General features: G+C 34.3%; 1 protein-coding gene across 2 annotated transcripts in view; it reads right to left on the bottom strand.

Moving 5' to 3' along the window:
• Positions 1-779: 779 nt before the first annotated feature.
• The window catches only part of ATP8B1 (ATPase phospholipid transporting 8B1), a 129,743-nt gene continuing 115,780 nt past the window's right edge, over positions 780-14,742 (bottom strand). For both annotated transcript variants that reach the window (XM_003759968.4, XM_023496170.2), the window contains exons 23-28: positions 12,463-12,686; positions 11,096-11,179; positions 8,835-9,080; positions 8,034-8,172; positions 6,900-7,030; positions 780-1,080 (exon numbers count right to left, since the gene is read on the bottom strand). In XM_003759968.4, the coding sequence (XP_003760016.1) occupies positions 856-1,080; positions 6,900-7,030; positions 8,034-8,172; positions 8,835-9,080; positions 11,096-11,179; positions 12,463-12,686 (1,049 nt within the window). In that variant the 3' untranslated portion in view covers positions 780-855. The remainder of the gene's footprint in view (positions 1,081-6,899; positions 7,031-8,033; positions 8,173-8,834; positions 9,081-11,095; positions 11,180-12,462; positions 12,687-14,742) is intronic.

Raw genomic sequence — 14,742 nt, 5'->3', positions numbered from 1 at the left:
CAAAATACTTGGTGATTTATCACTATTTCCCACATTTACACAGTTGTATTACAAACAAAAAAAATGTAGATTTTCTTTTTAGAAGAGAAGGCTCTTACAGTAGGACTTGAGGAGCTTTCCAAAACAACATACTTTGAGAAGATGAAAAATTGCTTTAATGTTCTATATTAGATTTGCACTAAAAAGAAACAAAGGAGACATATGCCAAATTCAACGTGCTTTTTTGGATTGCACTAATTTGTTAAACCAAATATCCTAAAAGCAAGGAGAGCATAAAACCATACAGCCCATTTATGACTCTGCAGAAGCCTTTGGAACTCTTAGCTCCAAGATAAGGAATTTTGAATTATACTCTTTTGCTGGTATCCACAATATGGTATATCATATTAATATAGTGGCATAGAGGGCTAAATGCACATCTTGGTTATTTATGTTGAATATTACTGACAGGAGACATTAGTTTTCTTTCTTTTTTTTTTTTTACATATCTTAAGTATTAACAATTTTTTCTTGCTGTTTCAAGTGTCACATCACAATGAGTTTAAGATTAAAAAAAAAAACAAATCTTTTGAATAACAAATATTTTTGCACAGGTTTTAGTTTCACAAGTAAAAATGTTTGATTAAAGGAATTTTTAAAATACCCATTCTTGGCTTAATTTTTAATAGTCCCAACCAAGCAGTTTTTCATGTATAAAGGTCACTCATCTTCAATATCCTTATATCAAATTCAATTAAAAAAAGTCCTGAGAGTCGGTCATAAATATATATATATATATATATATATGTATATATATAGGTATCTTTTTCTTTGTGCAATTATTCTATTAGAACTATTTTCATGAAAAAATTCACATCAGCTGTCAACAGTTCGTCTATATTCTGCAGTTCCATCAGCTATTATTGCATCCAATGGAGCTCGCTTTTTCCGTATGCTGCGTCCTGAGGAGATGAGGTCAGCATATCCCCGCTGATGGGAGAAAGCATAAGCAGAGCGACGAGATGATACTCCCCTTCGAAACACATTTTGCCTTCGTTTCCATTGCTCTTCTGCTTTATACTTTTTACGACTTTTCTGAATCTACAATAAGGAAATGAATGCATAAAGTTAAGGCAAATGGATTGTTTGAATGCTCTCAAAGGACCAACTAAAGTCCCATATTTTTGGGGCAACTAGATGGTGCCTGAATAGAGCACTGACCCTGAAGTCAGGAGGGCCTGAGTTCAAATGTAACCTTGGAGACATAGGTGTGTGATTCTGGGCAAGACACTTAACCCCAATTGTCTTGCCCTCCTAAATAAATAAAATAAAGTCCCACCTTGTATAAGGAGTCTTTTTTAGTCCTTTTTAATATTAGTTCCTTCTCTCTGATATTGTTCTTCAACTTATCCTCTATATGTCTTGTTTTTATATACTTGTTTGTATTATGTCTCCCTTGCTAGACTGTTATTTTGTCCTTTGTTGAACACCCTGCTCTTAGCACAATACGTGGCACACAGTAGGGTACTTAATAAAATGCTTAACAAATGACCAGGCCTTAGAATCAGTAAAGTATAAAAGAAGTCAGACTGTAAGAATTACAAAACAAAGGCACAAATATATAAATCATAAAATATCAGGTAGTGTGTAAAGGGAAATAAATGTTTTTCACTTGCTATAGCAGATGTTTTTAAAAACAGGCTAATAACTATTGGTTTACATTTATTTGCAAGATAAGATGAAGACAAGGAAAACAAACTCTTCTTGGTTCAAATCTTTTGTTTTTGGAGGCAATGAGAATTGTGATTTTCTTCCAGTCAGACATGTCTGACCCTGGATTGGGATTCAGGTTCTCCTGACTCCACCCCAGGGCTCTATCCATTCTATCACCTTGTGGCCCCATCAGTTTAAATCTGATGAATTTCTAAGTAAGAGAAATATGCCATTTTGAATGTTGCTTTAACATATATATATAGGTTACAAAATGTAATCTTTCTTTCCTAAAAAGACTTGACCTAATGGCTGGTCATTGTCATGTTTCTCCCTTGAATCTGTCCTTTTCCTCTAGATTTGTTAATCTCCAACTCTGGACAACTCCTATTATATTTTCTATTCCAGAATTGCTTAGTACTGCTGATATAAAGTGTGAAACCAGGGGCAGCTAGGTGGCACAGTGGATAGAGCACCAACTCTAAAGTCAGGGGGACCTGATTTGAAATCTAGTCTCAGACACTTAACAATTCCTAGCTTTGGGACGCTGGGCAAATCACTTAACCCCAATTGCCTCAGCAAAAAATTAAAAAAAAATTTTTAAATGTAAATTCATGCTGACCGGTCCACTATAAATTTATGCTATATACTCTTACGTGAATTAATAGTGCTCATAGTAATTCTTTTATCCATATTCTATTACATCCCATACAGCAATTATTCCAATATTTCCCACTCACCTTGAACACTCTAGTGTACCTCCTTACCACTTTCTGAACAAAGAGTCTTATCATCTATTTTACTGAGAAAACTGAAGCAATCATTTTGAGTCTTTCAACTCTTCTAAGCTATGATAGCTTCTCTATTTCTTTACTTTCTTCTTTCCTCTGTTCTGAGAGGATGAAGTTTTCCTTACTGTCTATGCTCTTGATTATCTATCTCAACCCTGTATTCAAATATGATCCAGTATTCCCTAATCTTCAAGATTGAATTTATGCTTGTATTTCAGTCCTACATTTCCAAGTATTTGTTGGATAACTCCATGGGTATATATTGTCATCTCTAAAAGTAACATATTTAAAAACTGGGCTCATGTATTCATTCTTCAAATAAGTGCCTAATGTACATGCATTCACTTTTAAGAGAGAAAGAAGGAAACTGTAAAATATGATTGTTGCCCTCTTGGACCTTACACAGTGTAGCAGAGAGATAACTAACCCTGATGACTAGAAAAGGAGATATTCCAGGATGAGTATATTTAAAAAGGTACAGAACAAAAACAAAATCCCATGTGAGGTCAGGATAAAAGGTTGCAAGGGGATAAAAGGGTAGAAGCAGGAACTTAGCAATGTCTTAGCTGTACTTCTACAGAAACTGACATCACTGCAAAGACTCGTCAGTATTGTCAACATGAAGAAACTATAGAGAAATAAATGTGTTATAATGAAAAAGAATGCTATCCTAGGCAGGTCAATGGAAAACACCTGGCTGACTTGGAGTACTTGTTCCTTTAATGTGCCAATCACAGTTTGGTTACTGTGGCCCACCGACCATAGCTTCATCAATTTCCTAACTTTGTACTTCCGTCTCTTAGCATTGCAGTATTCTCTCCCAACCCACCTTTCAATTGTGTGTATATATGTGTGCGTATGTAAGTAGCATTTATTTTAGATGTGTTATTTCATGTTTGTACCCTGAAAAATGCCAGAATATCAGATCCAAAAAGTGAGTCATAAATAGCTTTCCTGCATTAATTGGCAGAGTAGCAGATGATAAGTAGCAGTGATAAGTACCAATGTTCACCCGAGAATAAAATTGTCTTCTTTCAGTTCTGAACTACCTTTAGTTTATTTCTTTTCTCTTTGACCCAACAGTAAGCATATAAATTGGCTAGCTATACTCTACTTCAACTGAGGGCATGGCTGAATCCTATTTGAATGTTCATGATCAAATTTGCTCCTTATATGCACAAGTAAAAAACAAATTCCTTGGTCAGCCTAGTAAAAGTAGAAATATATTCTTTAATAGTAGAGAGACAATAGAAGAGGTGATGATGACCCAGACTTGAAAGAACGGATAAAGACAGGAAGGAAATCCATTCCAGAACAAGGAATGAGCCAAGGAAAAGAATTGTAAAAGAGAGAATATGTTCAGGAGCAGAGAGCAGACCATTGTAACTAACATATAAATTATATATAAGGTAACAATATAAAATAGGAAAAATAAAAACCTGAAAAATTGTAAAAGGCTTTGAATGCCAAGCAAAGTAGTTTGAGTAAAGATTCAGTAATCAATAAGGCATCATTGGATTTTTTTCCCCAGAATATCATGGGATTCTAGATTTATATCTGGAAGAGACCTTGTAGGTTATCTAATCCAATCTCCTCATTTTGTAGCCAACAAAAAGGAAACCTTTAGAGGTTAATGAAACTGGGCAAGGTCACAGAGGTAGTGACCAACCAACAGTGGACCAACAGTGACCAACAGTAAGTGGTGTGATCAGGAATCCAGGTATTCTAACTATCTTTCCAATGTTCTATCTATGGCCCAATGTTATTTCCCAGAGGAATGACCTGATAAGGAATATTATCCCAAGATGGAGGGGGGCAGGGTCAGAGATGATGGTCTGATAGGAGGCCAGTTGCAACAGTTTAAGGCAAATGATAATGAAAGTATGTTGTTGCTGAGGCAATTGGGGTTAGGTGACTTGCCTAGGGTCCCACAGCTAGAAAGTATTAAGTGTTTGAGGCCAGATTTGAACTCAGGTCCTCCTGACTTCAGCGCTGGTGCTCTATCCATTGCACCACCTAGTTGCTCCAATAATGAAAGTATGTACCAAGAGAGAAGGACTGGAAACAGAAAGAGGAGCCTGAATATGAAAGCTATTATGAAGATGCAATGCCTAAGATGTAGTGAGAATCTGAATAAGTAATAAAGAGGGCACAGTCAAAATAACACTGGTTTAAAATATGGAAGACTGGTGTGTCTAACAGAAATAGTGAAGTCAGGACAAGAAGTAGATTTTAGCTTGCTTTGGGCCATACTGAGTTTGCAGTTGTCAAGAGCTGTATTGTTCTGGAGCAGGGAGTCAAACGTTTTTCTACTCGTGACCCCTTTTCACCCAAGACATTTTTTACGTGATCCCATCTTAAAACTGAGCTGAGGTGTTTCTGGCAATATTTATGCATGAGCAGGACAAAGTGTACATGTTGTATGTTCAGAACCATGCCCTCAGTGAAATTGTGTGATGCAACATAAGCAAGTGCTGTCGGAAACATCTTGGATTTGTTACATGTTTGATTTTGAGTTAATTTTTGGTAATTGTGTTCAGAAACCTTTTACTATTGCCAAATTTTTCATGACCCTCCCACATTCAGATAAAAACCCCTATATGAGGCTTTGCTCTAGAGCACAAGAAGGAGGTCAGGACTAGAAATATAACTGTAGGAGTTATCTGCATTGGATGGGTCAGTTAAAATTATACAACTAAATGAGATTAGGAAAGAGACAGTATAGAAAGAAGGGAAGAAAAAGGACAGACATTTGAAAAAACCTACTTTAGGGATATAGAAAAAAGAGAAGTAATGAAGAAAACTAAAATAGTGGTCAGAAATATAGGCGGTGAACCAGGATGGTTCAGTTCACTGCAGGAAGGGCAGATTCAGTAGACTCCAGTGATATATAACAGTTGGATATGCTGCTAAGAGGTCAAGAAGGATGAGGATCAAAGAAACACAACCGACTTTGGTGCTTAGGAAGTCAATGCTGACTTTCCAGAGAGCAATTTAGAATGATATGGACAGCTGCCAGATTGCAAAGGGCTAAGGTGAGAGTGGATAGTGAGTACATAGTGAGTATATATTATGTAGATTTTTTTTTCCTTCAATTTGGGAATGAAGAAGAGAAAGACAGAAAGAAAAGGGAGAGCATTTTTTTTTTTTAAATTAGGGAGACATGTAGGCAGATAAGAAAGAATCAATTGCAAAAGGGAGGAGATTCTTTTCCCAAGCCCATCCCTCTTTCAAACTTCTGTTGGTGAGACATTTCCCCCCCAGCTATCAACTCAAAAAATCTGTCAGGTTTGACTCATACCTCTTTCTCATCCCTCTCCATAGCTAATCAGTTCCTAAATCTCATTGAATCTGTATGTTTTATATCATTTTCAGTCTTGTTGTTACACTAACACATTCCCTCCTCTCTCTTTTCCCACATAGTTTAGTTCTAATCTCTGTATTCCTTATTGTCTCCCCATCACACATACATCACTAGCCTTATTATAGTTTGCCTGAGCTATTTCAATTGACTTAAAACTAATCTGTCTTCTAGTTAGTCTTTTTCAAACCAACGCTTCATACTGTTACTAGAGAAAATCTTTTTAATCCATGAGTTTTTCCTCCTCAACATCCTACTCCAACATTTTGAGTGGCTCCAAATAACTTATCAAATACAATCTAAATGTCTCAGCTTGGCAGTCAAAGTTCATCTCTCACACTATTAAACTTCACTTATTCTATCAAACTGGATTCCCTTATATTCATAGATTCTTGCTCAGTCTTTTCCAGCCTCTTTGCATGTGGACATCCCAGGAAGAGACTATCATACTTCTGCCAACTGAAATCCTTCTTCTTTCTTCAAGGCTAAGCTTAGGAGCCATTTTTTATGATACCTTCTCTGATCTGCCCTGCTTGTTGCATAGTGTTCTCTCTCTATGCACCTATCACATTATACCTGGAATTTTACTTATTTAAATAACTATCTTATATCCCTTAATTCAATTATAAGCTTCCTGAGGGCATTCACTGTCTTGTTTCTTCTTTGTATCCTTAGTACCTAGTATGGTACATTGCATATAGTAATGTAATTCAGGCATTTTTTTTTTTTTTAGTAATGTCTAATTCTCTATGACCCCATTTGGGGTTTTCTTGGCAGAGATACCAGAGCAGTTTGTTATTTCCTTCTCCAGCTCACTTTACAAATGAAGAAACTATGGCAAACCAGGTTAAGTGAATTATCCAGGGTGACATTGCTAATAAATGGCTGAAGAGGGATTTGAACTCAGAAAGAATAATCTTCCTGACTGCAGAGTCAGCACTCTATCCATTGTGCCATCTACTTGCCCATAATGCAAATAATAATTATTTATTAATAATAATCACTATTATTAATAATAAATTCTTGTTGAATTAAAGGAGCATTATACTTCTACCTACCTTATCACTTTCTGATGGCCAGATTGTCATAGACAGGAAACGTAAGGCAATAATGGGAAGCAAGCACACTGCAACAGTTAAAATGATGGTCAACCAAAGATATGGCTGTCTCAGGGCATTCGGAGCAGTTCCTATAAGAATGATAATAGAGAGGTATAAATTTTGTCAGTTGACAATATCTAAAAGATAGGATTAATCCTTGGACATTCATGTATGTGGAAAGTGCATAGTCGATTTGTTGAATCCAGGATACTATCTCCACCTCTCCTCCCAAATTCCCATATCTCTCAAATATTTCCATGGAGCACAAATAATGGACTTTCAGTCTAAGCAAAGTAAAATTAGGAAAGTAGAGGTAACTGTGCTAACCCTTATTCTCCATAACCCTTCTGGGGAAAAAAATTAACATGCATTATAAAGTCTTTTGGATTATGCACAGTACTGGTCTCCTATTATGGATAAAACTGAATTGACTATATAATTGAAAAATGCTCATCATCATAATCCTGTGTTGTACACATTACACATATGAGAATATCAAATTATTCTTTCATTTTTTTAAAAAAAGAATTGATTGATTTATAGTTTTTGTCAGATTTAATTTTGAAACTCCAATGAACATTTATTAGATCTGGACCAATGACTTTTAATTTGGAAATAAATTTTGTAATCCAATCCAAAGAACCAAGTTAGATGCAATAATTAGCATCCCCTATGGCTAATTTTGCTCAATTATTGTTTTGTGCATTATGACTGTAAGTTCAAAGGAATCATAGAATGGTCTTTTTAATTTTAACTTTTGCAGTGTCAGTAATTTCTTAATAAACACAGTGAGCAGTTTCTGGCAATTATCTGTCAAGACACTGCGATTACTTTGTATCTGAACAAAGGGATGAAGAAATAAGCCTTGTCAAAATTTCTGGATTGCTGTAGGAGAAAAGAAGTTTATAGAAAATCTCTTATAGAATATTAGAATGTAAGTATACTTTTAATTTTTTTCTTTGAACCAAATTTTTAGAGAAGGAAACAGTTTCTAAGTCAAAATAGCACTCTACAGAGTTTATTCCTATCAGAAGTTGAATAAAAAAGAAACACTTTTTGGTAATTTATGTTGGGAATATGGAAAGAACTGACCTGTGAATTGGAAAGCAGATGGGAAGAGAACATGGATTCCTGCGCTGTGAAAGTCAAACATGATGCCAAAGTAAAGAGCAATGCTCCCAAAAATGGAAAAAGCATTCACAAAAGTCCAGTAGGAAGTATCCAAGCCAATCTGTTGGGAAACCAAAGAGAAAACAGCACTCATTTGATGATTAGCAGAAAAATAATAACAACTAACATTTAGCTAAGTGCTTGTAGATTGCAAAGCACTTTAACTACATTATCTTACTTAATACTCACAATTATTCACTGAGGTAGGTAAAGCATGTTTTATTATCTCCATGTTACAGGAGACTCAGAGACATTAAATGGATCAACTTAAGCAACTAGTAAAGGGACAAACTTAAATCCAAACCTGAATCTTCTCCCTCTAAGCTTAGGACATTCCCCACTGGAACTACAGACTTTCAATAGATGGGTCTAGAATTTAACAATTCATATATGAATTGATAGAAAGGCTTTTCAGCCCCAAATTAGCTTTACCGTCTTCAATTATCTGGGAGGAAAAAGTCTGAAAATTATATATGTGTGTGCGTATGTATATATATATATATACATACATACACACACACATATATAATATAATATATATATATATATATATATATGTAATAGGAAATTAGAGAGAAATAGAAATTCATACATGAATATATATGCATATATGACATATATTGTTCATAAATTTTATTATTTGTTATATAGGTATATGTTATTTAACTAACTGAAGTTATTCAACTAAATTGTCCAGGAAATAATTCAATTACATCTGCTTACCTGAAAATTAACTGTTATTGTTAGAGCAGATGCTACCGTAACAGCAAAGGATTGGTAGTCTGAAGGCGCTTCTCCATCTTGCCCCATAGTTTGTAGATAAGCCCCAAATGGTATGAAAAAGAGGATCATTGATGTTAAGACCCCATGGAACAAGCTTATAAAGAATTTCTTGTAGTTAAACAATAAGTCTCTTTGTCCTACTACATATAGGTTGGGGAATCGAAGACTCAATTTATCACTGACATCCTTAAAAGAAAAATAAAACAAGAGTTATTAGCCATTGGCACAAAGGGAACAAAGCAACATTACAGTTCCTAGGACAAGAACACAACTGCTGGGCACTTAATGTATATGGTAGATGGTTTCTTCTCTAGACTTGTGAATTTCATTAAAACATATCTTTATTATTTACTCTTCAAACTTCTTCAGCCTGCTACAGTATTCAAAAGCTTTATTGTTAATATTTTAAAAATACTACTGTTGTTTCCCCTTAACTAACCTCATCCTTGTAATAAAGAAAAATATTTAATAATTAACCTACAGAGCAAGAACCTGCATCTGACAGTGTAGAAATACCACACTCCACAGCTGTGGTACTCTACCATTCACCAAGTCTGAGAATGTTTATTGCAGTTCAGAATTCAACAGCTTTTTGGTTTCTTTAATTTAAACCATTGTATTAATTATTCACATTATTTTCTTGGTCTTGTTTCTTTCAATAAGCATTGCTTTGTAATAAAATGCCAATGGGTGATAGAAACCTTCATGGTATCTTCTTTGTTTAGGCTCATAAAAAGAGCTAGCTCTTTAAGGAGTTCCTTTTTAAAGAGAGAGAACTGGCCATCCCCAAACAGAATTTTTTGTTATCTTGTAGGTACATAATCAAACCAATTCCTCCATCTATTTTATTTACCTTTCTGAAAGAAGTCTACAACATGTCCCTCCTTTTAGCTATTATTTCTTTAGGTTTTGGAATTATAATTATTTAATTTTGTAATGATATTAAAATGGATATGGTTCAATTCCTCTAGAGTCTGTCAATTTAGTGACTGTTGGATATAGGTCACATGTTAAGTATAATGAAAATTACATTTTTATGTACAAAGGGCTTTTGTGTTTGATAACATCCTCTATCCATTTCCCATTTTTTTACCCTCATAAGCATAAAGGAAAGACCATATTGTATTTCTGTCTATTTCATATATTTCACAAGCAGAAAAAATCCAAACCCAAACATCCTTCTCACACACACACACACACACACACACACACACACACACACATTTTGCCCATGAAAGTTTCTATACATTGCTTGGTTAGTGGTTGGGGCAGTTATATACATACATATATACATACATACATATTATTACTGTTTGTACTTGAGCTAATTCCAGTCTCTTCCAGATTTACCTATATATTCTTCTATTATTGTCCTATTTCAGTGTTTCATCATGGAAAGGAGGTAACAGTTGGGGTTTGAGAAGAATATGTTAGAAGTATACAAACTTTGGAAAACTATATCAAGATGAAAAGATTTCTGGGATTAAATTTAGATAAATATCTTATATAAGAGATGTCAAGCTCCCAGCCCTCAGTTGTATGCACCAGAAAAACTCCCCAATGACTTAAACTCATATTAAAATGTAATTGGAAAATATTTAACAAAATAAATGATAATACAACACAACACAAATAATGTTAGTATGTAGTTTTCTAAGTCACTATTCAGTGACAGGAATCTATTTCTATTTGAATTTGATATCGCTGTTTTATATCTTATGAATGTGACCTATTTTAAATATAAAAAATCACATCATTAAAAAAAGAGAGAGAATGGAAGCACTTCTCTTGCACAACTAAGGATAGGTAGGAGAATTCTTAAACAATGAATAGAGTTGACCATAAAAGGTAATATAAACAATTTTGATAATATAAAGTTAAAAAACTTTTTCATAATCAAAACCCAATTAAGCTAGATTAAGAAAAGAGTAAACTGGGAGGAAAATCTGTTACAGACAATGTGTGAAGTTATATTTGCTAGGTAGGTAATAATGTTCAGTGCCTCATCCTCAACTTTATGATGAAAAGGAGACCTGGAAGAGAGATGATCCTTCCATCTGTTATTTTAGCATTATAATTATTCTTATTAAACTCAGGAAAACCAAAATCACAAATTAAAAAAAAATTTATTTTAACTTCTCCAAATGTGCCCCAGCTCTTTTATATAAGAACAGTCTTACTATATAAACCAGGGGTCATACCTGATCCAACAAGCCAACCAACAGCACAGGGAGGCTTGAATATAACACATTGTACAGTGTGATGAACCAGTCTTCGTAAGCAGTCTAAAGTGAAAAAAACAACAATGTATATTTATGTAGCATTTTAAAAGTTTAAAAAGCATTTTATATCAATTCATTCATTCCTCATAACACTGTAAGGTTTTATAGGTAATATTATCCCCATTTAATAGGTGAGCAAACCTATTAAGAGAAGTAAGTAACTGGCTTATGTACACATAGCTAATATTTTAAGAAGAAAGAAGGGTTTGTGACTTTAAGCTTATTACTCCATCTACCAGGTCATACTATCTCAGAAACACAGTAGGTCCAACTGTATGTTATCTCAATTTATTAACAGGAAGAAGTAGCAATAAGGGTTTCTTTGATCTGTGAAGGATGTGTTGCCAACATAAATCTTAGTCAACTCTATTCTTTTTTTTAAAAAAGAGAAATTCAGTAAATATTTTTCTACAAAATGGGTAGACACAGATCATCCCATAAATTGGATCATATATAAAATTAATAATATACTCAAATAACTGAATATGTTGACATTATTTTTCCATTATCAATATATTACTAGATATAAAAACTTGATATTAGAATTACATTAAAGTTTAAAAGTGTGATCTGAGCATTTATTTACACACACACAGACACACACATACACGTATACACATATATTTTAAAATTAGTCAGTCCTTTGCCATTTTGGCAAATGTCAGCTTTACAAAATGAGTTATATAAAAGGAGATTTTATAGTATGAAAAGATTGTTGAGAAAGAGAGGAATGTATATGGAGAATCTGACTCTAACTGACCACATATAGGAACAGAGGACAAAGACTAACCAAAAGCATGCAAGTGCTCAAAGAGGGGTTACACTATGACTTAATAATGGCACAAAAGATATTAAAGAGGTTTACATGTTTATATTTTTCTAGGTAAATATTTCAATAACTATTCTTATATCTAAATAAACTTGAATTTTTTATTCTATGTTCAAGATTTTAAGTATACACACATATATACACAGAGTCTGTATTAAATTGGGAGCAAATTAATTAAAAACACTAAATAAATGATCATTTAAAAACTACCAGAAACATGATAGCAGGGTAAAAGAGACCAAAATAATGTAACCACTATGCTTCAATTAAAAAGAACAATACCCATCCCTATCCTCAAAAGAGACTATTACCAAAATGAAAATAAGCTATTATAATTTCAACAATCAAAGTAGCTCCAATTATTCACACACAACCTAGAGTTTCATGGAAATTCACTTAGCAGTAATTCCCAATTATTGAAATTTTACATTAATTAAAAAACATATCTCATTATTACCTGTGCTGAGTACCCATTGAAGAAAGAATACCAGAAGTGAACCAAAGTGAATGCAAAGTTCTTGTAGAAGAAGTATCTGAGAAACTTGCACATCCTGATGTAGGACCATCGACCATGGACCAACAACAGTCTTTGCAGATATCTGAACTGAGCAAAAGAGTAATCACTAGACATGACTGCCTGCATGCCTTCTTGTCCACTTATGCCAACACCAATGTGGGCAGCTAATGGAAGAAATACAAAAGAAGATATTTTAGTAATGGATTTATTAGAAGATAAAAAACATCAACCAAATGGCCGAACTCTATTCCACCCATACCCTGGAACTGCAAAAATGAGCAGAAAATAACATAAATGAAACATGACCCTATATTTTAGATAATTAAATTAATGGCACATTTTTTCTCATGAATTCTCTCTGTACAGTGATGCTTCTGAACTCAACTCAGCATTGAATACTTGGTTATACTGAGACTTGAAAATATAGCAAACCTGACCATCTAAGGTTATTTTAAAAAATTGTCAGTGAAAAACAAAAAAACAAAAAAAAAATCAACAGTGATAAAGACTATATTTTTACCCCTCGATGACTTATCTTGGTCATTTTTTTTTCTGGCTAATGAACAATAAAATTATGACTTGTTTACAGTAGTGTTAGCCAATAGCTGCTAACATTTTCGTTTTGATGATTCATTGCAAAGTATCAGTGATTCTAGACACTGCAGTACTAGGCTAGTGGAATATATGCTCTGTGAGTTCCTTCCCATGTTGGAAAGGTTTTGAACACTAAGCCCCCAAATGAACTGTGCTGTGGTACAAACAACTTAATTAAATATGGATAGGTTCCTAACCAAAAGCTCATTCTACCCTTGTGGCCCCTTCCTTTGTCTGGTTCCTCCCCAGACATTTATTTTACTTTATTTTATTTTATTTTTGTTGTTGTTGAGGTGATTTGGTTAAGTGATTTATCCAGTGTCACACAGCTAGTTAAGGGTTAAGTGTCTGAGGATGGATTTGAACTTGGGTCCTCCTGACTTGAGAGTCAGTACTTTATCCACTGTGCCACCTAGTTACGCCTAGCCTATCAAAACCCATTCATTTTAAGGAAAATATCTAACCCAGTTATATTATCATTACTCTGTAGGTTCTACTCCTGACTCTCCAGACTTTTTCCATCATAATCTTGTGTGGGTACTTCTTTTCTCTTTCCTTCTTCCTTTCCAGCTTCCTTTTATGTGTGTGTCTTCTCCATTGGAGCATATATTCTTGAGGATGTGAACTGTCTGTCTTTCTGCTTTTATTTGTATTTCCAGTACTGAACACGGTGCCTAACTTCTTGCTGACAGAGTGAGGCTATCCGGTGGCAATTATTATGTTCCCCAACAGCTTAACAGGAACCATCTAGTAAGAGCTAGAGAGGTTGTGATCTGTACTGATCGAAGAAATAAAACAAAAGGATATCATCACAAATATTGTAAAGCATTTAAGCATTAAGAAGATATTACAGTGATGAAAAATAAGGAAGAAGTACAAAAGGGAGGAAAAATGGAATATGGTAAATTAACTGCTTCCTAGAGTCTAGGAGGGGAGCATCTAGGTGATGCTATAGTGCACTGAGCTGGAATCAGGAAGATTCATCTCCCTGAGTTCAAACCTGGTCTCAGACACTGACTAGCTGTGTGATCCTGGGTAAGTCATTTAACCCTGTTTGCTTCGGTTCCTCATCTATAAAATGAGCAGGAGAAGGAAATGGCAAACTACTCCAGTGTTTTTGCCAAGAAAACTCCCAATGAGTTCGTGAGGACTTAGACAGGACTGAAACAACTGAGCAAGAACCCAGGAGACAGTCAAAACCTGAGCCATCTTATAAGTCAAAAAAGAACTTTGAAAATCAATTCCAAACTTTGAATTGATTTGAAGTTTTGACAAACAGAAAACCAACTTAACTGGCTATTTGACTTGGTAAAGCTATTTGAAAGTATATGTAAATTAGTCATATCCTTTTAACTCCTATTTTTCCTCTATGTAACATTTCATTAAATTAGAAAGACACTTGAATTTTAAACAAATCTTGATAGACATTTTTTGATCTGTGACCCTAAAATTGGTAGAAGAGAGAAACAGTATAAGTATAATCATTTTACAAATGGGAACACTGAGAGTCAGAAAAGTTTAATGCCTTGCCTTCTATTACATATCAAAGCTAGACCTCCAGTCCATATCTTCTCATTCTAAGGAAACAAGGTCTTTACAAAGCAACAGAATCTCCAAGTATCTAAT

Source organism: Sarcophilus harrisii, chromosome 1 (assembly GCF_902635505.1).
Source record: "Sarcophilus harrisii chromosome 1, mSarHar1.11, whole genome shotgun sequence".
Taxonomy (NCBI): domain Eukaryota; kingdom Metazoa; phylum Chordata; class Mammalia; order Dasyuromorphia; family Dasyuridae; genus Sarcophilus; species Sarcophilus harrisii.
The sequence above is the reverse complement of the archived record's forward strand: the minus strand, read 5'-3'. Positions and strand labels throughout refer to the sequence as shown.